Raw genomic sequence first — 12,076 nt, 5'->3', positions numbered from 1 at the left:
AGATTACCTCAATAGATTACCTCAATAGAAATCATATCACACATTTTCAAGAGCTGTAGTTACACATAAATATGTACATTTTCTTCTTTATGACTGTGATCTTAAATGAGTTGTGCTTATATTATAATTAAGTTGTCAGATGTGGATTACAGATATAGCATAAGAAACAAACTCTACTGAGTAATTTGATTTTTATCCAAACATCCAGAGTAGGTAGATTTTACTATTTTTGGTTATGTCATTTCCACATGTCTTACGCAAAGTCTGATTTGCTCTATTATTTGCCCAATACTTTTGAAATTGTGAAAGATTTCCAAATAAGACTGAATGTATATGAATGAAGTTTCTATCTGTAAAAGTCTGCAAAACTATGAATCTGGTAGTTTGCTTAAAATGTGAAATGAACAAAATGCTAGAACACCCTAAACCCTGTTTCAATTTCCTAATGAAAACATAATATTTTAACTAAATAGCTCTAAACTGATTTTTCATAAACTTACACTAAGTATGCCATCAGACACAATTAATGAAAGTTGCCCAGTTGGGGAGATGGGAAGCATTTAAACTAACTAACTAACTAACTAACTAACTAACTAACTAACTAACTAACTAACTAACTAACTGCTCATTTATATTATTTTCAAGTAATGAGCCAGCATTTTGCTGCCTGATATGGGGTCTAATCCCATCTTTATCTCTCTCCGCATGTGACACTTTAGTAAATCAGTTCACTGTGTTGCATGACAGGTTTCGATACTTCTTGTTTTTTCAGACCAAAGTCACTTTTATACTTTTGTAACAACAAACATTTCAATGTATGTTATTTCTTATAAAGGATGATTATTCCATACCTCACTGCCCATTAAATGTTCATTTGGTGAAAAAAGATCAAACCAATTTTCATTTTTGACTACTACAGGAACCTAAAAGTAATAATAAATTTAAATATTCTATTAACATATACATACATTGTTAATATTAGAATGAAAATCTATATATTTCATGGCTCAAAGTTATATATCAAAGTGTATCCCAAAAGACTTGTACACTGATTAAGAAAGTATGTTGAAAAATATATACTATGTTGGTAATAAATCAGGTATCCAGAATACCGTTAATATGAAATAGTCAGAAATGTATGAAGGGGTAATAATGCCTTCCATGGTAACGCATATACATATTCTGTTTTTCTCTGTATTCATATATTTGAGAAAAACTTGAAAACCCTTCAAAATATCTGAACAAAGATGATCATGGAACAACTATAAAAACTATTGGATGAATAGAAATTCCAAATTCTTGAAATCTGATTTTCACAATTCTGGAGCTCAATATGAGCTTTTAAATTATAAGAAATACATTTCACATTTCTCATAATCATTGATTTACAATAAAGGATACTCCCATTCTTTTTTGCATATTATCCTGCATTATCCAAGTTATAAAATAAACTTTAAAAAAAAAGAAAACCAAAATTTTAAATAGATTAACCAGAAATTAGGTGCATCTTACCTTATTGGTTAAAATCTCTTGAGGCCTTTTCCAAAAACCTACTTTCAGTGAAGAGGGAAGCTCGAGTTTTCCTTCTGGATCTTCAAAGACATGCTGTGTGCAACATTAATTGAAAGAAAAATTAGTTGATTTCTTATTTATTCATATCTAGACCACACTAACTGAATTTAGTGGTACTTTGATGTTATCTGTTCAGTTGAGTCTGACTGTTAATTTAATGAATTGATCTGAGTTAATCTGTTATTATATTTAAAGCAAATCCTAGCAGCTGTCTCCTAAATGCAGAATTGGTAAAATGTCTATGACTCTGAGTAATGTAAGTAATGTCACCAGAGGAAATAGTCCCAACATTTTGCATCTATTTCATTTTGGCTTATAGGTGGGAGTTTAAAATAAAATGTAAAAACTATTCTGTATATTGACTCTGTGGAAATATTTGTTTTCTAATTATGCCACAATTTTGGCATTTATTTGCTGAATTTTGATCTGATTGTTTTTTATAACTATGTCTAATATATCATAACAATTACAAGTACAAGTCTTAAATCCATGACAAGCAGTGAAGATACTGATATACTATATGCATTGATACTACAGTATCCACTCTATCTACACATTGGACAGGTTGTTAGTAGACAAAACAGCTTCTTCACCATCTACCAGCTCTCTGACACCACTCTCATTTTTAATAACAGGATACACAGAACAATTATTTTAAGTTGTTCATGCATTTTTTTCTTCATATGTTATTATGAAACTCTTATTTTATATGTAACTAATTCTCAAAAACTCAAGAATATAAACTGTTTCATACAGTCTAAATATAGCAGTTTTTTTTAATGAATTATTAATATTACAGTAAAATGAGCAGAGTAATTGAAAAACACAGAGATACATTCTCCGTATGATCCAAATAAATTCAACATTTCACGACTTCAATAAACAAAGTTCTGAGAAGCCTTTTTTCGCTCCTTTTGGCTATGCATATGTTTCATATGGAAAAGAACCCAATCTGGAGTAGATTGGCTTTGTCGTTCATATGAAAAATCAAAGCAAATTTCCAGTTGGAATAGGAAAAAAGATGAAATTTGTTGCATGGTGTAAAATTCCTCACATCCTTTTCTGCTGCAGACCTGATAGTGGGGAGTGCAGAAGATCATTTCTGACTGTTCTGTCTCCATTGGAGATGCATTGGCTTTGTACATGATAATAAGAGATATCTCAAATTTTTGGAAACTGGATTTTAATACTTACTGATTTTATTTTAATACAAAGCACAAACAACATTTTTTAATTATAGTCCAGAGATATTCTAAATAATGAGAATACAATTTCAGAAACTATAAATCTTAAATTTATTGTAGAGGGTCTACATTTAGTCTTTTGTAATGCTGGTAGCTGTTTGGTTTTCCTCATATCTAAATCTTGCTGAAGAGTGTTTCTCACCATTATCATTTGATAACTCTCTATTGAAGGTGTGTCAGACTCAAGGCCCCAAGGGCCACATCTGGCTTGTGGGGAGCTTAAATCTGGCCCACAGGGCTAGCCTCTGACAGCCAAAGCAGGGCATGGTGGACCACGTGAGGCCCCTGTACTCCATTTCTGCTGCCAGGATGCTACAGGAGGCCGTTGAGGCTGAAAATGGGACATGTGGGGGCCTTGCATGATGGGGGGCTCACCCCGTTAGGGCTGGCAGGGTGCTGCAGGAGATGTCCGTCCCATCTCCTCTCCCCCAACTGTTGAAGAAATCCAGTTTGACACCCCTGCTCTATTACATAGGACAAAGAAGCCATTGACAAAGAAATTTCAAGGTTGCAACTCCACCAGTCTAGCAAGCTTTACAGGGAGAAACCCAACTATAATGCTAAAAAAAAAGCAACAGAGAATCCAAAGAGTGAGCTAAAGGAACATCCTGCTGTTCTTCACTCACTATTTCTTCATTTATAGGAACAAAAAGACAAAAAGCTGCCCCTGATCAAATTCCAAATTCTCTCCTCAAATCTTAGGAGCAGATTCAGGTCTATGTATCAAAATTATGATGCATTTAAACTAGTGCAGAAATCAAAATACACAACCAATGAAATAATGGTCATATGCACAGGCAAAGGTCCATATCACATTGATAGAGTCGAATCATTGATGCCAACTGACATGTGGAAAACTTAAGAGTTACTGCAAGTCTTCTCCCCATCTCTTGCAATCATCAAACTGAAAAATAAAAGGCAGAAACATCATTCCCCAATGATACACTCCCCCCCCCCCCCCCGAGTTATGATGGAACATAATATTTATGTAACTCAAAAACAGCTAGCTCAACTAGCCAGCAAACAGATCATTGGCAATTTAAGCACTTTGATTTCCACGCTGCACACAGTAATTAAAATATCAAAATAAACATAGTAACAATTTCCCCCCACAATTCTTCTCATGTATCACATATGAGATGCAAACTTTCCAGATTGGCATCCAACTAAATTTCACCTTCAATAGGTAAGAAAAATGCAATAAGAATTAATTTCTATATAGAGAGGAATTGGGGAAAAAAGATAAGTTTATAGGAAACATACTAGAATAGGGCTTCTTCCAGATTTATCTTTTTCCTTTCCACCTTTTCCAGCATCCCACTTTTCTACATTGATGTCTGCTTCACTCCATTCTGGCCAGATAGGAAATCTTCCTTTCTTTGACTCAGGTGAAGTACCTTGAGGATTTACAGTAGAAGGTGATCCCGAAAGAAACCAGGTGCTGAAATATAACATGAATATGAAAAGTTTGCTATATTCTCCTAATATGGTATTTTATTCTTACATGGCAAATATTTGTTTTCAATTTATGAAATGCTCCAAAGTACAAATAGTTACTAAGTACAATTAAAAACTAACCAAAAAAATGGGAATATTAATTTATACTTTACTTCAGCAATCTGCCATATTGGATGACAGACAAAAGAAAAGTGCTTCCTGAAATCATGCAGTTATAGAGATAGTCTTCGACTTACAACAGTTTATTTAGTGAACATTCAAAGTTACAATGGCACTGAAAAGAGGCGTTTATGACCTTTTTTCATTCTTACGCCCTTTGCAGCAGCCCCATGGTCAGGTGATCAATATTTAGCAACTATTTGGCAACTGTTTGGCAACTGACTCATGTTTATGATAAATGCAATGTCCCGGGGTCATGTGATCAGCTTTTACGACCTTTGGGCAAGCAAAATCAATGGGTAACTCAAATTCTCTTAACAACTGTGTTACTTACTTAACAACTGCAGTGTTTCACTTAACTGTGGCAAGAAAGATAATAAAATAGGGCAAAACTCACTTAACAAATGTTTCACTTAGCAACATAAATTTGGGGATGAATTGTGGTCGTAAGTTGAGGACTGCCTGTATTGTGTTTTGTTATTAGACTGAGATTCCTGATATCTTTTAATTTATCCATGAAAAAGCCCCATCCCCAATTAATCAGTAAAGGCTGACTGCAAAGGAAGCAGTATTTGGTTACACAGACATTGGGGTAGAAAATTAAACTGATTGTGAAAACTTGTTCACTGCAAATGTGAAGCAAAAAAAAATTGTGCTTCAATTTTATAAAAGCAGCAGACTAGTTGTATAAAAATTAAAAAATGCAGAGCAATCACTTATAATACATCAAATGAAGAAAATGAGAACAAGTGGAATGCAACATTACTATATATATATATATATATATATATATGTATATGTATATGTATATGTATATGTATATGTATATGTATATGTATATGTATATATATATGTTATATTTGTGCTGATAAATAAATTATATATATATATATATATATATATATATATATATATATATATATATATATATATATTATAATATATATATATATATATATATATATATATATATATATATATATATATATATATATTAGATTTTTACACAACATACATACATACATACATACATACATACATACATATATATATATATATATATATATATATATATATATATATATATATATTCTGACTCCCCTTCATCGCTCGTTAACAGACGACAGTCAGACAGACTTAAAAGGAAATAACTTTATCAGACCTGGCTCATTCTGGCTGCGAGCCCAAAATAAACATAAATAAAGCCTTTGACAAAAAGATTACGCAGCAGAATGCAAAAACAAAACTCTTACAGCACCAGGTTTTCAAGAAGCAAAATCACTTATCCAAGTGTCTCACAAACTCAAACAGGAACGGAACTCTCCATAAACGAACGATGAACCACGAACGAACGATGAACGTTGACTTCTGCAACCAGGGCATGGCACCATCAGTCCTTTTATCTCCAGAAGACCACCTAACGAGCCCCAGCTGCATTGTTATTCCTGCATCCCGACTCAACTCACAGCAAACTTCTGCTGAGTCACAACATATATATATATATTTGTTGCATTTTAATTTTGTAGGGAAACATTGCTACTTTGTTCAAGACAAACATTACTATTTTGTCATAGGCAAAATACATATTGGATGAAACAACGGTGTTTCTATCTGATCAAATCCAGGCATCAAAATATATATTACAATTAGTATTTTTTAAATAGCTTTAGCATGTATTTTAAGAATGAATAATTTGAACTTGTCTATGATATAAAAGGGTTAAGGTTTTGAATTTTGCATTTTTAAATCGGCCCAGTGAGAAACAAGGCCTTCAGCACTTAATATTAAAAGAAAGTAAATGGCTGTTTAGTGCCAATGGGAGCTTTTCTCCAAATGCAATAGTAGGTGCAAAAGATTTAATAGCCCATCTCCATCAGACTGCAATCCCAATCGGAATATCAATTTTGATTTTTAAAAAGGTCATGCTAAAACAAACCATATAACAAATAAATCAAATTTTATACTAATAACTTTCCTTTTAAGTTAGGAAAATCATAATTTATGTTTTAAATGCACTTCCCAATGTAAGATGGGTATATGAATGACATTGCATGACAAAATAATCCACAACATTTTCTAAACTGAAGCTTTATGCAATGCTTATACTCCCTCTATCTGTTAAAAAGTAATAAATGCTAAACAGGAGTTTAATTTATATGCCAACTGTAAAAGGTTACAAATGTGCTCTACACGAGGCTACCTTTGAAAAGTATCTGGATGCTTCAGCTGGTGGAGAATGCAGCCCTGGGGGCAATTTTGGGTGCTCAAAGAATGGAGCCCTTTTGCGCAAGCTGCATTGAGTGCCAGTTTGCTTCCAAGTCCAATTCAAGGTTTTGGTTATGACTTTTAAGAACCCTATATGGCAGGGGGGCAGGTTATCTATGGAACCATCTTAGCTCTATCACATTGCCCAGTCCCACCTGATTGGGCAGGGGAGATATGCTGAAGACCCCATCAGCCAAAGGATTCTGACTGGTGGGGGTTCAGTCAGTTTATTCAGCTTTTCCTGCTGTTACCCCAGCAGAGTTTGTTTTTTAATTTTTATTCACTTTTTATTTTAAAACTAGCTAATCTCCCGCCATTCTGGAACCTAAGATATAAAGCAATGTATGTCTAATATTCTTTTTTTTAAATCCATTATTTTGAAATTTGTCTAGATGGTGGAAAAGGAACTCTATCATCCTATCCAGTAACTGAATCTCCTATAATGTTTTGATTATGTATAGACAAAGCTGACTGTGGTAACAGTGCAATTTATTATTGAATAAAATCTGAGGTGTTAAGGATGGCTGTGTATGTTTCTTTTTATTTCTTGGTGAGGCCTCTTCCTCTCTTAGAGCAGGCTTTGATGCTGAGGCAGTATGGCATGGAGCTGCTCAGAAATCTGTGTTTTTCTTGTATTTTAAGTAATGTCATGAAGATAGATATTTTTTGTCTTTTAAGTGAAAAGATGAGGCCTACTCCTTTCCCTAATTTTTGAAGTATGTTTTTACCCTTTTAAAAGATTTTGAACATTTTAAAGGTCATGGCGGTATCCAGAGAAGAATAAAATAGATAAAAGATTGAAAAGGATGATTTGAAAATGACAGTGGCTACAGAAGGCACCACAGAGCAGAATGTCAGCAGAGAAGTATGATCTTTATCATCTCCTGTACATTTTTTATCAGAATTCTGCCGAACAGCTTCCTAAATTCATTTAGCAAGCTAACCCCCTGTAGTTTTATATTTTGCAATTTTGCTATCTTTCACTTACAATAGGAAAGAATGACAACATTGTTCCAACTGCCAGATGCAGATCCAATTTTCACACCCATTTTAAACAAGTTGTGCATCACCTCCTAAGCAAACTTCTTTCATTCTGATCCATTAACACCATTAAAATCACCTTTCTCTGAATTTCACAGGCAACTAATTTATTTACTTCTCTTTTATTTCATGCTAATTCATGTTTCCACAATAATACTTTCTTATATGTTAGCTCTTATTTATTTATTTATTTAGACAACTTATATAGGCACCTCTCTTATGTATAAAATCTGGGTGGCTAACATTTATCCATAGACAGAAAAATATAGTAACACCCTTCCAAGCAAAACAAAAACCAGAATTAAAATCATTGTTCACTAGCTGAGCATCATATAGCGAACTCTCAACAGAATCCACACCTATATTGGGCCCATCCATCATCCCAGTCCAGTGCTGGCAAGAAAGGCAGGGCTTCATAGTCTTCTGGAAGTCCAAGAGGAGTAGGGCCCTCATTTCAGGGGGGAGAGTCTGTTCTATATCTTGAGTTAATTTTTTGATTCACAGCAAATGAACCCTGAAGATGTTGGATCAAGAGCCAGTTTTATTTGGAGTGAAAACAACTCATCTTAGTCTGCTGTGGCCAGGTACTGAACTAATCCTTACCTTTTTTCAGATCAATACTTTAGGGCATACCAATAAAGAGAATATTTGTAGCTCAAAGCGGTATTCTGCCGGATTGCGCCACTACGGCCCCTCCGGGTCAGCGGATCCCGGAGACCTCCTTGGTTCACCGAGGAGCTCCGGGAGAAGAAGCGCCGGAGGAGACGCCTAGAGCACCTGTGGAGGTCCGATAAGTCCGAGGAGAACCGAGCACTTTTGACTACCTGCACCAAGGATTACATCCGGGCACTAAGAGTTGCCAAAAGAACACATATCTCCGCCTTGGTAGCGTCCGCCGAGTCACGCCCAGCCGCCCTGTTTAGGATCACCCGCTCCCTCCTCAATAGGAGGGAGGCGGGAGACCCCTTGCAGGGTAGGGCTGAGGACTATGCCCAGTTCTTGGCGGACAAAGTTGCTCAGTTTCGTTCGGACTTGGACTCCACCGCCGTAGATCCAGCCGAGACACAGGGGGATTACTTGGCAAACCATCTCTGGGTTGAGTTCCAGGATGTTGCCTCTGGGGATGTGGACAAGGCCATTCGAGCTGTAAGCGCCTCCACCTGTATTCTGGACCCGTGTCCCTCCTGGCTGGTTGCCAACAGCAGGGAGGTGACACATGGCTGGATCCAGGCGGTCATGACCGCCTCCCTTCGGGAGGGGCACTTCCCCGCCGCACTTAAGACGGCGGTGGTGAGACCCCTCCTGAAGAAACCATCCTTGGATCCAGCCATTTTAAACAACTATCGTCCTGTCTCCAACCTCCCCTTTATTGGGAAGGTTGTGGAGAAGGTGGTGGCCTTCCAGCTTCAACGGGCCTTGGAGGAAGCTAGCTACCTTGACCCCTTCCAGTCCGGCTTCAGACCCGGTTACAGCACTGAAACCGCTTTGGTCGCATTGACCGATGATCTCTGGAGGGCCAGAGATGGAGGCCATGCGTCCATCCTGGTTCTCCTTGACCTCTCAGCGGCTTTCGATACCATCGACCATGGTATCCTTCTGCGACGACTGCGGGAGGTGGGGGTGGGAGGCACTGTTTTGCAGTGGTTCTCCTCCTACCTCTCGGACAGGTCGCAGTCGGTGTTGGTCGGGGGGCAGAGATCGTCCCTGAGGCCCCTAACATACGGGGTGCCGCAGGGTTCGGTCTTATCCCCCCTACTATTTAACATTTACATGAAACCGCTGGGCGAGATCATCCGGAGGCACGGGATAAAATACCATCAATATGCGGACGATACACAACTGTATCTGTCCGCCCCGTGCCAACTCAATGAAGCGGTGGACGTGATGAACCGGGGCCTTGAGGCCGTTAAGAACTAGATGAGCGCTAACAAACTGGTACTCAACCTGGACAAGACCGAGTGGCTGTTGTGTTTCCCTCCCAACAATTTGGCCGACATTCCAACACTCAGGCTGGGGGGTCAAATTTTATACCCCTCAGATAGGGTCCGTAATCTAGGAGTCCTCCTGGATCCACAGCTGACTTTTGACCATCAGTTGTCGGCTGTGACCAGGGGGGCATTTGCCCAGGTTCGCCTGGTCCGCCAGTTACGGCCCCACCTGAACCGGGAGGCTCTCACAACAGTCACTCGAGCCCTTGTGATCTCTAGGCTGGAATACTGCAATGGGCTCTACATGGGGTTGCCCTTGAAGTGCATCCGGCGACTGCAGTTAGTCCAGAATGCAGCCGCGCGAGTGATAGTGGGCGCACCGCGGTTCGCCCACATTACACCCATCCTCCGCGAGCTGCACTGGCTACCTGTCGATCTCCGGGTGCGCTTCAGGGTATTGATGACCACCTTTAAAGCACTCCATGGTAGTGGATCTGGGTACTTGAGAGACCGCCTTCTGCCGATTACCTCCCTTCGACCGATTAGATCACACAGATTGGGCCTCCTCCGGATCCCATCTGCCAGTCAATGTCGACTGGTGACTACACGGAGGAGAGCCTTTTCTGTTGCAGCTCCGACCCTGTGGAACGATCTCCCCGTTGAGATTCGTACCCTCACCACCATCCAGACCTTCCGCACGGCCCTTAAGACCTGGCTCTCCCAGCAGGCCTGGGGATAAGTTCTTAAATTACCCGCCCGAGTGTTGACTGTTGAATGCAAGTTGGTGTTTTATTATTTATCTTGTTTACTCACTGTTTGTCTTTTCTTATTGCACCCCCTTCCCGTGATTGTAAGCCGCCCTGAGTCCCCTCAGGGAGAAGGGCGGCCTATAAATCTTAATAAATGTAAATGTAAATGTAAAATGCCGGTTCGTCCCATTCTTTCATTTCCCAGACTAGGTAACATCATCACTAGTACCAATGATGTTACCCAGTTTGGGTAATAAAACATCTCCAACAAAACAAGCCAGCTCAGAGAGCACCAAGGATCCCTCATTTTAGGGTGTCTCTACAAACACTGCCTCTGTTTCCCCATTTCTATCTCCATGATAGATACTGCAGAAAATGGGCACAAATGGCTGAGGAGTGGATAGATAGAAGTCTTCTGCCATCACAAGGAGCCAGTTTGGTCCTCTCAATTCTACCTAACTTACAGGGTTGTTGTTGTGGGAAAAGTAGGAAGCAGGTGTATTAGATATGGCTTGCAACTTTGAGTTATACACACGCACAAAAAAGGTGAGATATACATTTAATAATATTTTTTCCCGTTCTGGCTTCATAAGTAAAATAATAAAAAGGGGAGAGCAGCAGCAGAATTTACCCTAATGTCTATGCTGCACACCACTAACCCAAAGTAAGGAACTTTAAAGAAGCCGCTATGTGTCATTTACCCTATCCCTTCAGTAAGAAACCCAAGGCAACATAGCATCGTTTGTTTATATAATATCCCAATCGATGTAGAGTCCGGGCACTCTGACAACTTAAAACAATCTAAACTTAAGCCAAGGTTATATTCAGACATCTTTGTCGTTCTTATTATTCCGCACGATCGAGGGTAACTGACAACCCGATTCATTTCAAAGGGAGGAGCAAGGAATGGGGTGGCGGTGGCGGTCCACGATCCCCCCCCCCCCCCCATCTAGGGTTGACACTGCCTCCTCTCGCCCGCGGAAAGCGGGGCGGAGAGGACGAAGAAGGGGAGAAAACCCCTCCAGCGAAAAGGGCAGGTCTTACTCTTTCGAGGGCAGACTTGACTGGGGAACGTTGTTGGCTTTCACCCCCTCCTTCTTTTTGCCGAACTTCGACATGGCTCGACGCTCGGCCAAGAACCTCTCCCCCGCTGCCTCGGCGTCTGCTTTGTTGCTAAGAGACGCCCACGGCCCTGTGCCTTACACCGGAAGAAAGATAAGAGACTTCCGGTAGGTAGAGCTACGCATTAGATTCTCTCTTTGCCTATCTCTGTCTCTCTGTCTCTCTCTCTCAAATTAACACAAACGAACAATTAAAATAATGCAATTTAACTTTGGGTATCTAACAACTGCCCCACCCCCTCTCTAAATTAACACAAACGAACAGTTAAAACAATCCAATTTAACTATGTGTATCTTTGTCCATCTAACAACCCTCTCCCACTTCCTCTCTCATATACCAGCTCTTTCACTCACTCTCCCTCTCTCTCTCACACACACACAGACACACAGACACACACACAGAGAGAGAGAGAGAGAGAGAGAGAGAGAGAGAGAGAGAGAGAGAGAGACTCCAGCAAACTCGACACTGCAACTTTGACCCAAGGAGCTGAAAAACATCACAAATTAGGCATTGGCAATGCAATTTTGGTGCGGATGCC

The 12,076-nt window shown here is 39.2% G+C and overlaps 1 protein-coding gene across 1 annotated transcript in view; it reads right to left on the bottom strand.

Annotated features, from left to right (window-relative positions):
- The window catches only part of ADGB (androglobin), a 112,432-nt gene extending 100,872 nt beyond the window's left edge, over positions 1-11,560 (bottom strand). The window contains 4 exon segments of the mRNA XM_032217185.1: positions 852-923; positions 1,513-1,605; positions 4,080-4,257; positions 11,461-11,560. Coding sequence (XP_032073076.1) covers positions 852-923; positions 1,513-1,605; positions 4,080-4,257; positions 11,461-11,534 — 417 coding nt within the window. The 5' untranslated portion in view covers positions 11,535-11,560.
- Between the last annotated feature and the right edge of the window lie 516 nt (positions 11,561-12,076).

Source organism: Thamnophis elegans, chromosome 4 (genome assembly GCF_009769535.1).
Source record: "Thamnophis elegans isolate rThaEle1 chromosome 4, rThaEle1.pri, whole genome shotgun sequence".
NCBI classification, from domain to species: Eukaryota; Metazoa; Chordata; class Lepidosauria; order Squamata; family Colubridae; genus Thamnophis; species Thamnophis elegans.
Note: the sequence above shows the minus strand (reverse complement) of the source record. Positions and strands in the feature narration are given on the sequence as shown.